Source organism: Tympanuchus pallidicinctus, unplaced genomic scaffold, assembly GCF_026119805.1.
Source record: "Tympanuchus pallidicinctus isolate F22 unplaced genomic scaffold, pur_lepc_1.0 scaffold10, whole genome shotgun sequence".
NCBI lineage: Eukaryota > Metazoa > Chordata > Aves > Galliformes > Phasianidae > Tympanuchus > Tympanuchus pallidicinctus.
The window spans coordinates 13,033,341-13,046,785 of record NW_026294619.1 but is presented as its reverse complement, the minus strand read 5'-3'; the positions used below and the strand labels follow the sequence as shown (position 1 = coordinate 13,046,785).

The window sequence follows — 13,445 nt, the reverse complement described above, 5'->3', positions numbered from 1 at the left end:
ACTGTGCACATGACTGCCCTCAATCACATCCATGAAATGATCCATGTTTGTAAAATGAAAGACAAGAGGGTTCATTTTAAACAATACTTGTCCAATCCAGACCACGGTCTCACAAGCACCAGGGTATGTGGTACACATCAGTGACAAGCTTGGTGTAAAAAAAGGCAGGCCAACAAACAAATAACACATCAAGTATTGCTGTTAGTTCCCACAGAAGACATTGTTTAAGATGTTTGTCTCCTTGTTGCACTTTTTTTTGTTAATGTTTCTAGGAAGAACTTGACCTGAAAAAGCCTGACAGATTGCCTTTGTTGTTTCTGCGCTCCCCCAGCCACGTCCGGAGCCTTATGAAAGGACAGTTCATTTTTGGTGTCCTTAGTACTCATTCTGTTACCAAAAATGTTTTGATGCTAAATGGAAGTTGTTATTCTCCTTCATAAATTGGCTGAAAACTGAGTTGGAATACCAGATCTTGTGTATCTTGCACATATCTTGTGTACATTTGTGTTAGGAGCAAAACAATGCTGTAAACAGGAGTATTACTTCTACATGGTAAATTAAACATGTCAGGGGCATGGAAGCCAAGTAATAGTAGCCCATGTGAACTCCTTGGCACAATCATCTGCTTCTGTTTGTTTTTCAAAGAGCACACAGAGAACCTACTGATGGGCATTATCTGTTCCCATTGAGTCTTCATGTATTAGGCAGCGTGCAGTGCTCTCCACTTGGCCACATCAGGCCAGGGCATTTCACACATTGTTCAATAGGGCATTTCACACATTGTTCAACAGGGCATTTCACACACTGTTCAATAGGGCATTTCACACACTGTTCAGTAGTTACGAATGCTATAGTCCAAAACGCAGAGCATACAATTCAGCTTCATATTCCTTACCTTTGAAAGCGAGGGAGGTGTTAAGAAAGCTCCACAATGCCACATCTCGGTGCTACTGTGTAGGATGGACAGACAGCCCTTGGGATCCGAAAATGGCTGTCCACTGTGGGGTCCCTTCTCAGCAAGGTCAGCTCTGCAGACCCTCCACCATCAGCACCTTGCCAAATCAGTCCAGTACACTCAAGCTTGTTCTTGTTGCCATGATAAATGTATACATTCCAGGACACCAGGTGCAGCACAGGCCTGGGCAGCCATGACAACCGCTGTATGTCATTGTGAAGTCATCACTGCATCACAACACACCCCTGGTTTAGTGGCCTTTATGATGCTCTGATGTCAATTTGTCTGTGTGACAGAGAGCACTCTGCTGAGCAAAGCAGAGCAAGCAGCCAAGGATTGTGACAGTGGAGCTGGAAGAACAAGGATGTGGGTGGGAGTAGGGTGCTCTACCATGACCCCATTCTCTTCTCCCCCTGAGGCAGTGGGCACAACCTCAAGCTGCTGGAGTTTAAGGAGATGCTCAGAGAGCGAGTTCCTTCCAGCTCAGGATATTCCATGGTTCTATGAGTTTAATCATGAAGTCAGTGTAATTGAGATGCTCAAAGAAGAACCAGTTTAGCTTAGCTGCATGGGCTGTTTCTAAACAGTTTGGCCTACAAGTGAAGTTGAGCTATTCACAGAGGTGTATCGATCTCAGGTCTGCTGGGCAATAGCTGAGATGATACCTGCACTTTTCCTTTCAAAGGTCTTAGCACTAGTACAGAACTATGCTAAAGCTCTTCAAAGATACTTTGAAACGCACTCTGTGTGCTGCACGCACCTGAGTATGAAAACTTTTAGACTTTTAATTTGCTTGAAGTCCTCTAAACCTGTTGTATTTGGGACCTCTGTAACTGCATACTCACTGATGTGATCAGGGAAGTTGAGACCCTTAGCAATTGCTTCAGCTACAGTATGGTGGTATCTTTGCTTAATTAAGAAGCGTCTCTCATCAGGATGACAGGCTGCCCACAGAGACCTTTTGATACAGGTTTCTTTCCTTTTACTACCATTTACAAGAACCAGCCTAAGTTGCACCTTACTGAAGCTGGAGGATGACATCTTCTACTCAGGCACCACAATGGCCCGAGCAGAAGGCAGCCTCTGATCTCTCTTCCCAAAACTGAACACAGAAATGACTATATATATTTATACATATTTCTATTTAAAAAGAAACAAACCACATTTCTCTCCCCCAGTGCAACTTAAAGTGTCCCTTAGTCTACAAGCCTGCTACACATGCTTGTCTGTTCTGTCACATTGGGTGAAGGTGTATTTGTGCAGCTTGTGACCAAGCTGTTGAGCAGAGGTAGGTCCTGCACTGCATCAGCGGCTTCTGGCTGTGAGGGATGCACAGTGCAGTCTGTAAATAGGCCGCACCAAGATGCATGCAGACTATGTTTTTGCTAATTGCATATCTGTCAGAGGTAAAGCCTGAAGCATTTTACACTGTGGTTTTACCCCATCTCTACTTTCCTGGAGGTTAAAGTCCTTGTAAGTGCAAGGTAAGCAGGACTGAGGCCTCTGGAAACACAGGTTCTGGCTTTGCTAGGGAACAGGTAACTTCAAGGGATTAAATAAATGAACCATTTAGCAGGCTCTTGAGCATCAAGTGCATCCGTCTGTGGAAACTCCCAAGGTCAGACTGGACAGGGCTCCGAGCACCTGATGGAGCTGTAGGTGTCCTTGTTTATTGCAGGGGAGTTGGACTAGATGGCCTTTAAGGGTCCCTTCCAACTCAGATGATTCTGCAATTCTATGATTCTGTAATAAAAAGGCAGATTGGCAGTAGCTTTTCCTGCTTTTATTCTCCATGGTGACAACTCAAAAGCAACAAATTGGAAACTGCAAGCATGGTGAATGTATAATGGTTAGTAACTGAGGGTGAGGACATGTCCCAGAAAGCTGTCAAAGTGCTTGTATTGTCGCTGTACAGAGCAGTGTGTCTCTCTGACACTCCCTCCAGCATCCCATTATGGAAATAACTTCATTACAGGTGAGAAGGAGAATTTAAGCAAAATAGCAAAAGCTGAGCACAGCAAAGAAAGCCGCTCCCTCACTGCGTAACAAAGCCGTTGCAGACAAGCAACTGCAACAAAAGAAAAAAAAAAAAAGATACAACCAACAGCTCTGTGACAAACAGCAAGAGGACTATAACCATGGCTGGAATTCTCAATAGGGTGTGTAAAAAGCAGGCCCCTGGCTGCCAACACGTGAGGGATGTGTGATGTGCCAGCGCTGGTGCTCTGCGGGCTGGGTGACACGGGTGCGCAGGAGCTCCCCATCACCTCCACATTCATCTGGTGTTTGGGCACAGAGGGCATGTGGCTCTCAGGGCACAAATAAAGGCTTTGCAGGAATAAAGATAAGTGAGCAAGTGAAATCCACCAAGAGGCACTGGAGATGAAAACTGTGCCATTTCCTTGACTGAGATCTGCTTTTAAAATCAGCCTGACAGCTTTTAATTCATACTTCTAAACTCAGATGTAACACAACATCTTGGAGTCACATTTGCACTCTCTGAGTGATGAAGCACTGCCTCCCTCCCTCTGCTGCTGCTCTCATCAAGGACAAAGAAATCTGAATGGGTTTGCTTTTGTTGTTTGCTCTTCAGAGCTCTTACTGCAGCTGCCCTGGGACTGGAAACAATACCCACTTACTTTGAAACTGCCTTCGGCTTGAATTTTTAAAATGTTTCCAGTAACATCTCTGCTTGCATTTGAGAATAGATGGAAGGCTTGGGGTTTTGTTTTGTGCTTCCTGTATTTTTTGCTTTTATAAGGGGGGGGGGGGGGGGGGGGGGTGGTAAAAATGTTTGGTTTTTTGTTTTTTGTTTTTTTTTTTTGTTTAGACAAAATTCAGTCCACAGCCAAACTGACTGAAGCTTCGGGCTGAAGGTCAGCTGCGAACAGTCGAGCATGCAGAGCAGTCCGAGAGGGATCACATGCATGGCAGAGGGCAGACAGGGAGACAAAGGGCAAAGGGCAGACAGGGAGAGGGGATGAAGGTCTCTCCTAGCAAAGGCAGGTGTGAATGTCCAGAAGCTGTTATAAAGGTCTCAAGAGAATTGGCATGGGAATCATGGCATATTCCTCCAACTTATTCCTATTGTTACTAATATCATTCTGTTTCTGATGCTGATAATTCAGCTGGCACTATTGAGGTGGTATCAAAAACAATAGTTGACCCATCATGTAGAGTACAGGGATCTCTTCTCTGACCTCCCAGGTAATAGGACAACGGCTTCAGGAGCCCCAAGTGACTGCACTTTTGGCAGCTCAGCTGCTACACAAAGCATACACACCATTATAGCCAGATGGCAGTGCTGCCCTACAGAGGTTCCAGGAGTCAGTCAGTTCTGCAGCACCTGGCTTATGCCAAAGGTCAGTTTGCTCCTGGCCCAGTTAAAGAGTGAGCTAAAGCCACTTCAGCTTTCATTTCCACATGTCCCTGACCTGTACTTAGTGACACAGAACAGAACCTCACCCACAGCTTCATGTGAAAGGTCCATGAAGGAAAAAAGATAGCTCTGAGCATTTTCTCAGTGGAACGGTCTCAACTTGTTTTATTTTCAGAATAATCCAGGCATGATAAACTTTGTATTTATGTACCTCAGTGTGGCCTTCCAGTACTTGAAGGGAGTGTATAAACAGCAGAGGGAATGACTGTTCATGAGGGTGGATATTGATAGGACAAGGGGGAAGGTTTTAAACTGAGATGGGAAGTTTAGGTTAGATACTGGGAGGAAGTTTTTCACACACAGTTGGTGACACACTGGAACAGGCTGCCCAAGGAGGCTGTGGATGCCCCATCCCTGTAGGTGTTCAAGGCCAGGCTGGATGTGGCTCTGGGCAGCCTGGTTTGGTGGTTGGCGACCCTGCATGTAGCAGGGGGGTTGAAACTATTTGATCGTTGCGGTCCTTTTCAACCCAGCCCATTCTATGATTCCATAAAAGTTTGTGGCTATATTTGACTTGTAAAATGCTCTGTGATCGCTCCTGCTCAGCGATCTGTGTTTGTGCAGGCCAGGGACTGCTCTGCGTTTCTTCAGAGAAGCAGCTTTGGAAGGGACCTTTGGTCAAAAGAGACATTAGCAGTTAGAATACTCAGGATGACCTGGGACTGTGGAAGCAAGCTGGCAAATGGGCCGAGAAAAGCTCTTCTGCACAATGTCAAACTAGTCTGTTACTGAGGAAGGCTGGTCACATTCCAACAGTGGCATCCACGTGCTAACTCTCCTAAAATTACTTGAAAAAAAATTCTCAGAGAATGAATTTCCCCTTTATAAGATCAATTCTGTCTTAAGGTGCCTGATCCTGACATTTTCTTTGCTACTCCTTCCCACAAATTTTTATATCCAGTTTCAGGGCACTCTACAAAGGGAGGCTGTACGTAATAGTCTTTAATCGGTTGCCAAACTATTTGTCTACTTCTGTTGCAGGTGAACTAGTGAACTAGTATTACCCACCCAGAGTGGGCTTGTTGGAACAAAAAGGACAAGAAAGCAGTTTAACTGCTGATCCATGGTCAGCAGGGAATTTCAGAGTCACAATCCAGAGTTAAAATCATGACTCAGTGTGCTGCTGAGGGATCCACGCAACAGTGGCAGCTGGAACTTTCCAAGGAAGCTCAGCACATGACTGGCAGTGCTGGCTGCACAGGTAAAGCAGCCTGGGGCATGTTGCTGGTGGCCATCTCTGACTTAATAAAAAGGGCTACTATACTTACTTCAGTTTCCGTTTCTTTCCCTATTTTAAGTGGATACAGATTGGCTTGATGGCCACAGCCAGAGAACTGTGGTCAATAGCTCAATGTCCAGCTGGAGGCCAGTGATGAGTGGTGTCCCAAAGGAGTTTGTTTTGGGACTGTTGCTCTTCAGCATCTTTATCAATGACAGACAGCAGGATCAAGTCTGCATTCAGCAACTTTGCAGACAACACCAAGCTGAGTGGTACAGTTATGAGATATAGAAGGGATGTTATCTGAAGGGGCCTGGACAAACGTGAGAAAAAGGGAAACATCACTCCTACTTTTAAGAAAGGTAAAAAAGAAGACCCAGGGAACTACAGATCCATGATCCTCACTTCTGTGGCTGGGAAGATCACAAAACAGATCATCCTGGAAGATATGTTAAGGCACGTGACAAATGTGGAGGTGAGCTGAGACAGCCAGCATAGCTTCACCAAGGGCAGATGGCACCTGACTAATCTGGTGGTCTTCTGTGAGGGAGCAATGGCTTGGTGGACAATGAAGGGAAATTCATGTTATTTACCTGGACTTTGACATGGTCTCATACTACATCCTTATCTCTGAATTGGATTTAAATGCTGGACTGTTCGGTGGATAAGGAATTGGTTGGATGGTTGCAGCCAAAGTGATCAGCTTTATTTCCAGGTGGAGACCAGTCATGGGAGTCTACCCTTGGAGCAATGCTTTTCAGCATTTTTAACAGTGACACAGACGATGGGATCGATTGCACCCTCAGCAAGTTTACAGATGACATGAAGCTGAGTGGTGCAGTTCACACAGTATGAGAAAGGGATGTCATCCAGATGACAGGCTTGAGAAGTGGGCCCACATGAGGTTTAGCACAGCCAAGTGCAAGGTGTTACACCTGGGCTGGGACAATCCCAGATATGTACCAACTGGGAGAGGAGCCTTGCCAAGGACTTGGGGGTTCTGGTGGACAAAAAGCTAAACACAAGCCAGCAGTGTGCATTGTGTGCACCCACGGTCCAGGCCAGCTGTACCCCAGGCTGTACCAAAAGAGGAGTGGCCAACAGGGTGAGGGAGAGGATTGTCTTCCTCTGCTCTGCCCGTGAAACTCCATATGGAATACTGTGTCCAAGCCTAGGGCCCTCAGAACAAGAAGGATGCAGAGCTGTTGGAGCAGGTACAGAGGAGGCCAAAAGGTCAGAGGGCTGGAGCACTTCTCCTATGATGAAAGGCAGAGGGAGCTGGTTCAGACTGAAGAAGGCCCCAAGGGGACCTCATTGTGGTCTCTCAGAACTTAAAGGGGGCTTATTAAAAAGATGGAGACTGACTTTTTTACATGGTGTGATAGCAACAAGAGGGAATGGTTTTAAACTAAAACAGGAGATTTAGGTTAAATTTAGGAGGTTTAGGAGAAAATTCTTCACTCAGAGAGCGGTGAGGCATTGGCACAGGCTGCCCAGAGAAGCTGTGGATATCCCATCCCTGGAGGCACTCAAGGCTGGGTTGGATGGGCCCTGGACAGCCTGAAGTGGTGGAAGGTGTTCCTGCCCATGGCAAGGGAGGTGGAGCTGGATGGTCTTTAAGGTTCCTTCCGCCCATAACCATTACAGGACTCTATAATTCTATGCCAACACAGAGAATAATTCTGGCTATCTGTCTCAGGTGGGAGTTTCTCCAAGCTTTTAAGTATTCAAGGTGCTGGCTTTGTTAACTTTCCATTTCAGCGTAAATGGCCTGAGAATGTTTGCACTAAACCCACCCCATGGAAATTTTACAGTATACTTTAAAGGCATAATGGGATTACTGAGAAGTCATTACTATTGGTATTTCCCATTATGTCAAGACTTTTTTCTGAAGCCCAGATAACACTACTGACAGCACAGTCAGATTTAGCACTAATATTTGATCCTGCTGTTGCTCTAAGGGCTTATAATTTTTTATGGGATTCACTTATCATCTTGGTTGTTTTCTTAGCTAGTCACTGTTGTGATGCTTCATTTGAAGGCAACAAAACCATCTGCATCATCAACATGACTCAGACATCCATATCCTGTATGAAAAAGATTTAAACTTTATGCCAGCAATAAAAATTGATCACTGGAAAATTTATAATTTGAGACCCCGTCACTGTCAGACTAAGTGCAATAATCAGGCTCATTATTTTCCAGTGCCAGCATCCTGCAGGTGCTCTTGAAGTTGGTATAGGCACAAAGCTACCATTACTCTTTTCTGAAACAAATGACCCCTACCTGCTGCTGTCTTCCTGCTCCTCTGTGTTGCTCATCCAGGAGTCACAGGTCATTAGGGTTGTGCAACTATGGAGATGGAAGCCCAACTCTACAAAGCTACTTTTCAGACGATTCACTTACACTGATAGAGCCATGTTGCTCATGGGCCTGTTTCTGACACAATCGCTGTTGTGGATGCAAACAAATCTCCATGTGGTGATGCGCTTCCTGAGTCTGCTGGATGTTTGACGGAAAGGACAGCAGGTTAAACTTCCCTAAAATCCATGGCATAGGACCTCCCAAGATTTTCAGACCAACAAAATATTAACATTTTTTGCTTGACAGTGTTATCGTATGTCAGGGTGAAAAGTTTAATTTTAAACGGCATGTCGAGTAACACTGTAGGCCCCTCAAGGGCTTGGAGACCTCAGATGGAAACCACCCGCCAGCCTTTTGTTAACTGCGCTGTGATTTTCCTAGGAACATACATTAATGATGAGAAAGGATCAAAATGTACTTAAAATTTAGTTTCTCAAGCCGTACTGTGAGACAGATCCAGGTATATTATGTTCCTACAGGCTAATCTTTCTTTGTCCAGGAAGAAAAGCGTGGAAAAGAAAGCCATCCTTCTGTCATTCATCTTCTAGCATAAAAAAACTACAACACCATCAAGTCTGGGGAGATTACTCTTCCTTTCCCATGACCACTCCTGGTGAGCTAATACTGCAAAGGAGTTGTATAGAAATGAATCTGCAATTTTTACGGAGAACTGCACTGATGTTAATCAATCAATCCAGTGTTCAAAAACATATTGCTTGAGTGAGCACCTCATGAATTTGAACCCAGGTAATGAACGGATGCCCAGAGTTATGAGATGACATTTCAGAGGCTGACAACATCCACAACAAAACAGAGTACTAACTTGTTTCCAGGCCTGATGGTGATCAAGATACCAGACCCTGAATAATTCCCACTATTTTTCCTCATGTAATTTTAGCAGCTAAAATATAGAGGAATGACTGCATTTTACCCCACAAAAACCAGAATGTCGGCTTCCAGATGGCGTGGTGCAGTCACTTCTAAATTCAGCTGTTCCTGAGACAACAGCCACTAAAATCATGTCACAACTGTAGTGAAAGAAATGACTGTAATTGAAAAAGGTCTTTCAAGGTTCGTGTTCACCCAGTGTCAATTCTTTTCCAATTGCTGTCACTGCTTGTTCAATGCCTGGGAACAATGACCAGAAAGGAGCAATCCCAGTATCACAGAACAAAGATCTTCAACCTTCTCACTGCATCTTTTTCCCTTTCACTTCTTTAAAATAAAAAGGCCACTAAGTCTGGAAGTGCTGGGAGCAGAATACCAGCAAAGTTGGAGCACTCTTACCATATGTGGAGTACATATTCTAGCTTGAAGCTCTAAAGGGTCGTAGCTGAGCTGCAAGAAAATGCAACTTTATCAAAACAAATCACAGTTGGGGATAAGGGGAAAAAATACATCATGCTCTCATCACAAGAAAAGCTACTTTGATCCACTTTCAAAACAATACATCAATCTCACTTGCAACTCTCAGCACACAATGAACATAACTAAATATATTGAACAAACCAGACCACACTTGTCTCTCTCTCTCTCTGTTCAGCCCTTGCAAGAAACACCTCATCAGTCCTGCTCTGTGGTATCTGAAAGGATGTAGATTTTCTTTCATAATTTAGAGCCTTGGAGGCAGTCTGCAGTTGTAAGAACAAGGTCTCCTCCCAGCGTGGGGATGATACAGAATAGACTCTAAGCATGGAGACAATTTTGATCCAGTGAACAGAGGAGACAGAGGGAGCCTGAGGTATGCACACAGGCCTCTTTCTGCACGTGAGATAGGAAAAGAGGCACAAAGGCAGCCTTGCTCCTAGTTCAGGGCTGCAGGGGTCGTAAGGACATGGCTGCCTTCCTGTGCAGAATGGAGGGTGCCAAAGAGAGCCCTGGCTCATTCTCCTGGCAGACTTCCAAAGCCTCTGAGATTGGGTGCTCTTTATGGGAGTCTACCGCCCTGATGAAACAATTTTTGAACAAGGAGTCCCTGGCTGGTGGCTGAAAAGGTTCACTGGGGCCCAGTTTGCTTGTTGCTCTGCATCTTTTCCACTGCAGCAACATTATGGCATCCATCCCATTGGCATGACATGTCCACAGTGACTTCAAACCACGAGGGACATTCTCGTTGGGAAATCATTCTGAAAGAGAGGAGAGAGATGTCAATAGGAAAGCACCCACAGAACAGACAATCAGATGGATGTAGCTTTGGCAACAATGTAGTCAAGCTGACACCCTTTTTTTTTCTCACACAGGCCACTTTGGTTTGTCTCCCTCTCCCCAAAAACTACGTGTTTGTCAGCTCTTGCTAGCCCAGACTGTGGCAGGATTTTTTTCACCTACTGGCATCCCATGTAACTCTGTGTGCCTTTGGCATGCATGGCACACCTGCTCATGGGCAAACACTCAGGAACATCTGTCACCTCGCAACTATGCCCCTGAGGTCTCTGCAGAGTTCCTTGCACTACTGAGGGTTCCTCACACTTAGACTCCAGGCTCTACTCTCTCACAAACTGGAGAGTCTCTAAACTGCTGGAGAGTCTCTAAACAGCAACCCCTGGCTGTTGGCTCCCTACTTAGCCTATCTGGATCAGCAGCACAAGACAGGGCCTCACTGTTTTCTTGGGATCCTTCTTCCTCTTCTTGTCAGAGGCGTTGAGGTAGGCCTGCTCCCTGGCCCGGTAAGAAGGGCCTCGGCTCAGCTCCCTCTCGCTGTAGGGAGGCAGGGTGTCCTCCTCTTCCTCCTGCTCGGGTGGTGGCGTCTGTTGCTGAGACGTATCGGATTTGTAGGTAGAAGGCGGTGACCAAGCATAATACGTTCCCCCTCCTCTCTGGCTGGGCTGTGAGCTCAGCTTTGAGGGGGTTTCACAATGGTCACCGTTTTCGTCATAGCTCCGGGACTTTCTCTCCAACACACTGCTGAGGTAGGAGTGATCGTACTTCTGGCTCCCTCCGGGTGTCCGGCTCACCAGCCTGGGCAGGTGCTTCTCCTCATGGGCCCGTCTCCGGGGCGGGCTGTACGACCAGCCCCGTTCCGAGTCCGTCAGTGGCTCTCGGTTCCCCCTGCTGCGCTTAGTGTAGTACTCCTCCATGGAGCTATCCTGATGGGTCAGCCCTCCAGCACGGCCACTGCGTGACTCCGACCGCTCGAAACGCCGAGTCTCCTGGCTGTCTGCCCGCCGTGCCCGCTGGCTGTAGGACTCTGCAAAGGCTGCCAGCTCGTCCATAGAGACGGCTGGAACTCCCACAGAGAAACTCTTGCGGGACAACATCTCGGACTTGGATCTCTGCTGGCTGGAAGAGAGAGAAAATAGTGTTAGAGGGCAGGAATCAGCTACACTCATCTTTTGGCTGCCTTCACAAATAATGGAGGGAAACAGGCTCTGCTGGGGCATGAATCATCTGACCTGCTTTTATCACCTTCCGTAGCAAGAGATGTACCACATCCTAGAAGTGCCCACTTCTCTCTGTTGACTGTAAAGGCAGCCCACTGTGGATAGTTCAGATTCTACATGTCTACCCAAGATTAACCCCAGGATGCAGTTCCCTTGTCCTTCACTAGACAGGACTGGACTTACTTCCTCTTGGCCCCAGCACTTGTAGATGTATGTCCTGCTGGCAAAATCCAAGAACCTGGCTATAGAAGCTCACAGAAGGTTAATTCTGAAACAGGTTTAAGGTAAGTGAACTGGAACACTAGTCCAGGGTTGAAGGAAACAAATCCTTGCCACTACTTCTGGGAGATCAGGCTGCTGGCATATGAGGGAAAAGCATACACACAGCATCTCTCATCTAGGTGCCAGTTTTGTGATTCCTATTAAGCACATCGACACCAAAAATTGTCCAAGGGATCAGGTACAACTCTGTGTAGAGCATTATGGAAGCTCTGTTTCTCCTATTTATCTCACTTTTGCACCCCACCTGGAATGGTATCAGTACCTAGCTTTACCCAGCTTGGCAGGCTTCAGCAGACTTGTGGAAACCAGATTCATGCTGTCCTAATCTAATGACACTTCCATCTTTCTCTACAGCTACAGCCTCTCTCCATCTTGGTAGACTGGACCGGGGCAGGAGGAAATGGAGAAAAGCTCCCAGTACATCTGGCTTTTCTCTATCACTTTTATACAGCAGCCTCCCAAACACAGCACTCCTCACCTGTGCCGGAAACTGTCCCTCTCATCTCTGTAATCAGAGATCGCCTGTGATCTCGATGTGCTGCCCCCACCAATGACTCCTGCCCAGTACTCAGCATCACCATCCAGGTCTTCTGCAGGAGGCAGAGGTTTCCTCCGTGCCTGGCGGTAGGGCTGCCTGAAGTTCAAATCGTCCTCATGCAAAGAGCTGAGCTCAGAGACAGTGTTGTTATCTGCAGGGGAAGTTGTAGAAAATAAGTAAGATAGGCATCACCTCAGGGCGTATGTGAGGATGAGAAGACAGGAAGTCTGTAATAAACGTGGCTGCAGCTTTTTCAGAAAGAAGCTAAACTGCCCTTCATTAGAAAAAGTTCAAAATGGAACCCAAGGATATCCTCCAAAACTTCATGTGAAGCCTAAGGCTCCTGGGTCTCAGTTTGGACACAGGACTGCTGCCAAACCTACCTTCTGAGCTAGTACTCAGTAACTGGGGACACTCAAAGGGTACCTCAAATGGCATCAGATGCCTGCATTCAGACAGTTGAGCTCAGCCTTCAAATGGAAATCTCTCCTCAGCCCTGCTTCACCAACACGTGGGAGCTCTCCACCGCCCCGAGGTGGCACATTGTCACAGCAGTTGTGCCACCCCCCCTTTCCTGGTGTGAGACAGGCTGGCTCTGGATTTGGCCTGATTTGCCCAGTTAAACAAAAACAGCCCCCTCAAAAAAAAAAAAAAAGGTTTTTTTAAAAAATATAAGAGACTGTCTGAATCACTGTCAGTCTCTGCCTCATCAAGCACATTGACATCTGGAGGCCTGACACACCAATCTGGAGAGGTCTTTTTATAGTAAATCTTGTGGGTGGAGAAGACAGTGTACTGAGCAATGACTGTTTTAGAAGTACATATAATTTGTTAGTTATGCCTAATCCGTACAAAACCTTGATTTAATGTCATTCCCCAAAGCCCTTACTTTCATTGATTTGCAGGATCTCACATATCTGTTTTAAAAGAGCCTCTACCACTGCTAATGTGGGTTAGCACAGCACGTCAGGTGCTGCATAGAGGAACTGAGCCCCTGCCCTACTGTTTTGTTCTGTGCACAAAACAGACACAGGATAAACAGTGGTGCTACAAGTCCCTCTCATACCCCTTCCTACTACTGCACCTCTCTCTCCTAAAGCAAGGGAGATCCTCATTCGGCCTTGTACTCTGACACCCCTAAGAAATCCTTCTGCCTTTATCTATACAGCCTGCAAGAGGCCATAGGAAAACAGTGAGAAGTTCCATGCAGGAACTCCTGCATGGAGGAGTTCTTGTAGTCACTTTGCAGGGCAACAATCATTCCAAAC

At 46.3% G+C, this 13,445-nt stretch overlaps 1 protein-coding gene across 3 annotated transcripts in view; it reads right to left on the bottom strand.

The window, feature by feature from the left end:
* Positions 1 to 2,716: 2,716 nt before the first annotated feature.
* The window catches only part of ILDR2 (immunoglobulin like domain containing receptor 2), a 39,691-nt gene continuing 28,962 nt past the window's right edge, over positions 2,717 to 13,445 (bottom strand). For all 3 annotated transcript variants that reach the window (XM_052703176.1, XM_052703195.1, XM_052703186.1), the window contains 3 exons: positions 12,118 to 12,328; positions 10,578 to 11,256; positions 2,717 to 10,103 (listed from right to left, as the gene is read on the bottom strand). In XM_052703176.1, coding sequence (XP_052559136.1) covers positions 10,068 to 10,103; positions 10,578 to 11,256; positions 12,118 to 12,328 — 926 coding nt within the window. In that variant the 3' untranslated portion in view covers positions 2,717 to 10,067. The remainder of the gene's footprint in view (positions 10,104 to 10,577; positions 11,257 to 12,117; positions 12,329 to 13,445) is intronic.